Below are 7983 nucleotides of genomic sequence, written 5' to 3'. Positions count from 1 at the left end.
AGAGAGAGAGAGAGAGAGAGACAGAGAGACAGAGACAGAGACAGAGACAGAGAGATAGAGACAGAGAGAGAGCGAGATAAAGAGGGAGACAACCAGAGCAGGGGAAGGGGGAGAGAGAGATGGGGAGTGGATACCAGACAGACAGACAGACAGAAAGACAGACAATTGCAACTAAACTAAACAAAATATTTTTTTCATAATGCTATTAAGATCTTTGGTTTTGCATGTTCCAGGTAAATGTCTCTAGAAATAATACTTTTATAAACATTTGTTTTAGACTTTGCATTAAAAACATAGATCTAACACTTTCCCACTACTTTAATTGAATTGAAAGCTATATCACTCAAAGTATTTGACAAAGTTTATTTATCCTGGGCATGCCAAAGCCACATGTAATAGGATTTGACACATGCACACACACACAAACACACTCAAATACACACACAAGCACACACACACACAAACACACACACAAACACACACACACAAACACACACACACACACACACACACAAACACACACACACACACACACACACACACAAACACAAGCACACACAATGTGGCTTTATCTAAGAAAGAACAGAAAATATGACAGGAAAGTTAGAGTCACATGACATCAGCGTCATCCTACGGACACCCACTTAATGTTTTGAAGTTTGAAAAAAAATTGAAATAATTGTTGTTGTTTTTTAAAGAATAAAGAAGAAAACACCCAGATCAGAACCATAACTTTGCCTCTTTTTTGTGGGTTTTTTTCTGTTTAAATTAAAAAACTGGGAAGGAAGTAACGAAACAGAGCGAAACTACTTTCAGTCCGCTTGATGACACACTGGACAACAGTTTAAAGTTTCAATCCCTACAGTGACATTCTTGACCTTAATAAAAACGTACAGGGAGTTATGTAATCGCACACACCCTCAATCATAGGCGTCTCAAATCATAGTTGAACATTTATTTCTAGAACTGAACGTAAAAGCCATTGCCCTGGTAGATCACACTCTCGGCGACCAACAAACATCGTATCTGTTTGCCTGTCGTTAATTTTTCTTCAGTTCACACAATTCAGCACTGTTCATCTACAGGGTGATTAAAAAAAACTGCGCTATTTTTTTGTTAATATTTTCCTCCACACTGACGTTTTGTATTTCAAATTTGTACACAATATTTGGAAGGCAAAAGAAATTTGTCTGATATTCATTTTAGATAAATCCACCCAATATTTCCTCTTCATAGCGCGTAAAAAGCCATTTTCAGCTATGTCCCCATTTTTGCTGCATGACGCACCAGTTTGCATTAGGCCTACCACTAAAAATCCCAACAATAGTGCCATATTGCAAACTACAGCATCTTAACAGGACCTGTAGAGAATCAGAACTAATTATTCCTAAACAAAACGACCACTGCAGGTCAAAAACACACCATTTGCATCCCTTTAAACGTCACCAGGGTGCAGAATTCAATAGATGAGCCCCATGAGGCATCTGTCCGTAGACGATGCCTACAGCAATGACTTTCCTTCATCTCAACGGTCCACATTCTCAAAGCATATTTTCATCTACGACTGTACCATTTTCCCGTTCCCGAAGCTATCAGAAGAAAGCAATGTGTTCATGATTCCTCGGTTGTTTGAAAAGCGTGAACATTTCCTGTATGACATTTGGTTCCTTGGAAAAGCCCATATTCACCTTTCAGGTTATATCAACTCTACAAATGATATGATATCTATTTGAGAAACCTCACCCTCCCCCCCCCCTTCCCTATTTCCTCTCGAAACAGCTCCGTACTGTAAGTTGTACAGTGTGTGTGGCTTTGAGCACTCATTGAGAGGATCCTTGTGTTTGGCCACCACTGAATATTACGTACTTTCAAATGTGTCGGGTCCAAAGGAGGACATATAGACCCTTGGTTCTCGAAATTCCAGAATTTAAAAGAAAATAATGTTTTAACTCTGTAGGAGAAAAGAAATATTGTCTAAAGGTTACTGGGATGGAAAGATAGATCTTTAAAATAAAAGGAAAGAAAAAAACTCCAATCATTTACTAACTTTCCTGACAAGCTTGTTTAAATTGGCACATTTTGCATTAATTATAGGTGGTTTTTTATTTCTGTTTTCGAAAATAATTTATTCCTTATGAATTTTATGTCAAACAAATTTCTTTTGAATAAATTATATTTGTTCCCAATTATAAAATTCTTGTACAAATTGTGTGCGAGATATTGAGAAACAAGTGGTACAGTTGCTTTGGGGGGGGGGAGATGTTTTTTTTTAATCCCCCTGTACTTTCACACGAGAAAGGCCCTAAGGAATCGGTTTATTCAGCACTGTAAGGTTATTTACTAGGCATGCCTTTTAGGTTTGATGTTTATCTTTGATAGTGAGCGGAGAGTCTTAAAGTCTACCAAAAGAACTGACTTATACCCAGTGCCCATTGGGGGATCGGCAAACCGATAGCCAACCGATCGCCAACCGATAGCCAACCGATAGCCAACCGATAGCCAACCGATAGCCAACCGATCGCCAACCGATAGCCAACCGATAGCCAACCGATAGCCAACCGATAGCCAACCGATCGCCAACCGATCGCCCGACTCGAGGCCTGAAAACAGACGCGTTTTTTTTTTAAGGCTGAGAGTGAGTCTGGCGATCGGTTTGTGTCACGATGGTCGCTTTGCGTCCTCAATCCTGTTAGCCCCGCCTACCGAACCGAAATGAACCGAACCAACCATGGCTGTGGGCACCCCGCATTACATTCAGAAATGTTCTGTTATCGTTTCCAACTATTGGCATCAGTGTCGTTGCACAGTACGATACTCACTGAGCTAAGGATGAGGTGCACATTTAAAGTACATCAGAGTACCTGTAACAGTCTTTTCTCCTCCTGGAGAGCCTCGGCAGCTGACTGCAGTGTGGTATTTGTAGCGTTGATGGTGGACACCGGATCCATACTGACTCAGAAGCTGTCTAATTATCTCCTGATGTTCTACCTGGTTTGACCTGAGAAAAAAGACACATGGAGACATTAACATAAAAGGGAAATGAGTTTCCGAACACCCACCTGGAGCAAACAAGAAATAATTTTTTCAAGTCCCTAACGGATTTTATTTCTGAACTCGTACCTTATATATGAATCTGTTTTGCTACAGTAAAGGACGTCACTTGGTCGGTAAGAGCAAATTTTGACATTTTGTCAAGTTTGGAATGGAGGCTCAAAGTTTACTTTTACCGCTTTTTCCACTTGTGGAAAAAAATCATTCAAGCTTTTCTCTGTGTATCTTTACACACAATACAGACTGGTTCAAAGTAAGATCTGGAGTACGACATGAAGGCGTTTTTTCTCCCTTCTATGTTTAATCTATAAAGACAATCCAAAGCTCAGAACTCCTCAATGAACCTATATTCGAAGGAGACCATGTCTTATTGATCCAAACCAACAAAGCCTCCAAAATCATACTACCAAATTGAACCGAACCGAACCGAACCAATCATGCTCCGAGAAATTTGACATGAAAATAAGCACATCAAAAACAGAAGTTATGAAACTGAGCCAAAACCATAGTTCCTTGAACATCCATGTCGATAGAAAACAACTGAAACAGATGAAGGAATTTAAATAATTTGGCAACACTTTTTCCGAAAACGGGTCCATAAACAGAGAAATAGAAATGAGAACTCAAAAGGCCAACGCTGTCACCTAACAGCTGCACCCCTCATATCTCATCCAAACATCTCCATGGACGCAAAGAGGCGGCTTATCACTTCTATATTCATACCAACATTATGCTACCAGTGCCAACCTGGACATTAAGTAAAACGTATGAAAGCAAAATCACTGCATGAAAAATGAAATGTCTCCACAAAACCATTAACACCCCCAGAGAAATGAAGTTCAAGTAAGAGCAGCTACTCTGGCACAGAATCCTGCCAGCATTTCATAGAAAGACAGAATAAAATGCTTTAGCCACCTGTTACGTATGCCATCAAGCAAGCCAGCCTCGAGAGCCTATGACACCAAGCACTCAGGCTGTAAAGGAAGAGGAAGGCCACGCAAAAGGTGGATTGGATGTGTCAAGGAAACCCCGACAAGTAATCCTAATATTCCAATTGAAAGAGCTGCGTAGCTGGCCTACCACAGAGAACTGCATCTCCCCTCGACGCTTAGCGCAACAGAGGATGAAACAGTAAAAATTAAGTGGAAAGTAAATAAATACTCAGTAAGTATCAGTACATTTGACATGTGGAACTAAGAACCCAGCTCCACTGCACTGGTGTGTGTGGTGCAACAGTTATAGGTGACCGCCTTCTTTGCAAAAGACGCGAGTTATTGTCCTACGTGTGGAAGGTATTTTATCAAAATTGTACTATCTCATTCTTTGTGCCGGGATCTCGGTATCCACTATTACATAATAATAATCGATAATTTTTTCATTGTGTTAGAATCTTGCAATGGAGCAAAAGCTGTTAAAGTTTGCGTTACCTTTTGAGGAAATAGCGAGTTAAAAAGCTTTATAATATCTTTTTATTATTTTGTCAAGTATTGCAATGCAACGATTTTATTTATTTTGCTGTGCTCCACCATCAACCATCCCCCCCCCCCCCCCCCAACACAGAGGGAGAGAGAGGGGGGGAGAGAGAGAGAGAGAGAAAGAGAGAGAGAGAGAGAGAGAGAGAGAGAAAGAAAGAAAGAAAGAAAGGAACAGACAGACAGAGAGACAGACAGACAGACAGACAGACAGACAGACAGACAGACAGACAGACAGACAGACAGACAGACAGACAGACAGACAGACACGACCTTGTAGTAACGCCACTGAACATACAACCTAGACATACCATTCAAGCCCTTCGGCGAGATATGACATGATAGCTCGAAGTCTTATAGATACTCAAGCGTCAAATAATATTATTTTTAGTTTTCAAAACTTGAACAAAAGAGATATTGTCTTAGGCTTACGTTTTCAACAGAAACCGATGTCTCTGATAGGCACAGCAAAAGAGCACTAACCTGAGCAAAACACACAGACAGTGGATAATCCCTGTTATAAGCTTGTTCACTTTCGTCTGTTCGCGTTAAAAACAAATTCTAACTCATTTATTAATTTACCTATGCCCTCGAAACTTTGTATGGCACTTCTGCAGGCCAGCGACCAAACAAAAATATAGTTGGATTTTTTAAAGATCTTGATCCAATGGTTAAAAAAAAAGTTTTTTTCCTTGTGCCTTCTTTGAAAACCGTTCTTTGGATGCATGCACAGAAAAATTAGAATAAAATGACTTACAGTAATCTTGCCTTCAAATTGCTCACGTTGAAGATGCTAGGTCATTCAACGTTTAGACCCGTATGCAAAGAACTGAGAAGATTAAACAGGGGTTTCCTTTTAGCTTGTTTTAACTGCGGTCAGGGGAAAAAGAACAAGCTATAGCAAGACAACCCACAAGTTCCAAAACTGTTTGCTAACACAAAACTAGTTAACCCTATCCATACGTCGTGTTTTACTATCGTATCCATACGACATGAGTATCTCTGTGACACCACTTTCCAAAGAGGGAATTTACTCATTAATCCGATCCGTATGCTTAGCATAGCAGTCTTTCAAAATGATTTTTTGAGAAGTATTGAAAGTTTCAAAGAGATCTTCGTACTAAAAGTACTCTAAAATGTGAATAATACAACCCCGGGGGTACAAAATGACCCCAAGGCGTACGGATAGGGTTAAAGAGCTACTGCATTCGACGAATTCGACCTAAAAAAAGCCCCCCAAAATATAACAATTTTGTGACCAATCTAGGCCGAAGCTAACAAATTTACAAAGTTCTCGATCTTGGACATGAAAACATGATAATTGAAAAAATACGTATTACCAAAGACGTCTGCAGATGACATTGTCATGATCTGTCACAGCTTTTTACTTTCCTTATACCTGACTTTCAAGCCTTGCTGACACTGTTATATGTTTTTTAAAATGGTATTCTATTCTTTCTTTTTCATTTTCTTTGATTATTTATTTCATTCTATTGTCATTTGATTTTTATTTCATTGCTTTATTTGATGTTATTTTAATTTGTTTTGGGTTTTTTTTTTGTTTTTTTTTTTGGTATTCATGTATATTTAATTTGTGTTTTTTTCTGGGGGAGGAGGGGGGGGGTTTATGCATGTAATTTAGAATACTCCTTTTGTTGTGCATGTATATTTCTACACTCTGTCGTTCCTATTCTTGGAGGCTGCTTTCCCTTGATATCCGATATTTTGTTCATGGCCGAGCAAAAAAAATAGGTGAGGGGTCGGGAAATGAGGGGGAGTTGGTGGGGAAAGTGGTGATAATAGTGAAGGAGAAGAAAAAGAAGAACGAACATTGAAAGAAAAAAACTAATCAATCAAGGTGAATGAGTGGAGATATGAAAGTTGTAGATGTTGAGCTGTTTGGGTGGATTTTTTTTTTTTTAATAAAGAGAAAGTATCTTGTTGAGAAAACACAGGGTGAGACACCATTGTTACTTTCAGTAAAGTCTGTACTGGGGTGAAAGATAAGGACCACTGTGTAATAATAATCGAGCTTTGGCAAAAATCTCATTACTTCTGTCTTTGTAATTGTTCCAGATCTAGAGTTTTCTTTCGGATTCGTTATCTATTTTTTTTCTCACTGAAAGGGATAAGGGTCCAATAGTCATTCATTATATCTTTGTTTGTTTTTTATGCTTTTTATTCAGCAGTAGGCCAGACTGAATTATGAAAAGGCTAAAGCTCAGGGTTTAATTTTAAGGCAGACCAGAATTATTTTTTTTAAAGACAACTCCAAAAAGTGGCCAATTTTTCAGTTACTTTTATTTCAAGTTAAGAGAAAATAAGTGTTCTGCTGTGGTTTGCTCAATCTTTCCTATCAAATATCTATCATCCTTCTCTCCCCTCCTTCATTTTTGTGTTTGTTGTTCTCTTGTAACACCAAATTGCATTGGAAGTATGTTAAATATAATCTGTACCTCTTACATGTCATAAAAATTATATACGTAATACACTATTGGAAACTATCAGATGCCCCTTTTTCTACTAGGCATATGGTGTCAATCTCTTAGAAATGGGCGAGGAACCCCAAAAACAATTTCAACTGTGCGACTTGGGTCGCTTTCTTTACTGCAGTTTTCAAATATAAAGATTAGAACTAGAATCTATATTATTGTGCTCCCTAAATAATTTCCGAATAGGCTTGAGCGAAGATCTGGATTACGCTTTTCATATTAATCTGACAAAAGAAATACATCAGTTAACAGCGCTATGTTAAAACTTTCTAACATACTTATATCTTTACCTCACCGTGCAGGAAATTTCGTTTGGAAAGCAAATTAAAGAATCCTTACTGCACAGATCCAACACTCACATTTTACGAAAACAGCATAACAGAATAAGAATATCAAAAGATTACCATCCAAAATAAAACAAAACTGTTCACTGTTATTACTTGGATACAACACTCTAGAACAATCGTAACCTTGTAAAAGTCTCCGCTGTATTGGAAAATCTTAAAGACCCCTGCCTAGGACCTAGTCCTGCTCGCTCCACGCACAAACAACGTTAACTTGATCTGATGCATGCTCTAATATCCAACAGTTATCCCTCTCTCTCTCTCTCTCTCTCTCTCTCTCTCTCTCTCTCTCTCTCTCTCTCTCTCTCTCTCTCTCTCTCTCTCTCTCTCTGCTGGTTCTTATACAGGGTATGACACGAGAGATAATGCTCTTATCAACCTCGCAGACCATTCATGGCGACAGGCCATTATTTATTTATCATTCAATCTGAAGTGAACCAAGTCTGAGCAACAAATCTGCATTTTGGCTGTTTTTACCTTTGAAGTGCGGATAATGCCCCATACAGTAATGTTACAACACGTTCAATTTTATATGCTAGCCTCATAGAGTAGGCCATAACCACACGGGGACGCACGTTGTGTTCTACGAAATAGGCCTAGATCTACATCTCAGACACAAACTAA

The 7983-nt window shown here is 38.8% G+C and overlaps 1 protein-coding gene across 1 annotated transcript in view; it reads right to left on the bottom strand.

The window, feature by feature from the left end:
- LOC101858742 (cholesterol 25-hydroxylase-like protein 1, member 2) overlaps positions 1-7568 on the bottom strand; it is a 19466-nt gene extending 11898 nt beyond the window's left edge. Inside the window, exons 1-2 of the mRNA XM_005109466.3 lie at positions 7486-7568; positions 2862-2998 (exon numbers count right to left, since the gene is read on the bottom strand). Of these exons, the coding sequence (XP_005109523.1) occupies positions 2862-2948 (87 nt within the window). The 5' untranslated portion in view covers positions 2949-2998; positions 7486-7568. The remainder of the gene's footprint in view (positions 1-2861; positions 2999-7485) is intronic.
- Between the last annotated feature and the right edge of the window lie 415 nt (positions 7569-7983).

This window comes from Aplysia californica, unplaced genomic scaffold, assembly GCF_000002075.1.
Source record: "Aplysia californica isolate F4 #8 unplaced genomic scaffold, AplCal3.0 scaffold00781, whole genome shotgun sequence".
NCBI classification, from domain to species: Eukaryota; Metazoa; Mollusca; class Gastropoda; order Aplysiida; family Aplysiidae; genus Aplysia; species Aplysia californica.
The sequence above is the reverse complement of the archived record's forward strand: the minus strand, read 5'-3'. Positions and strand labels throughout refer to the sequence as shown.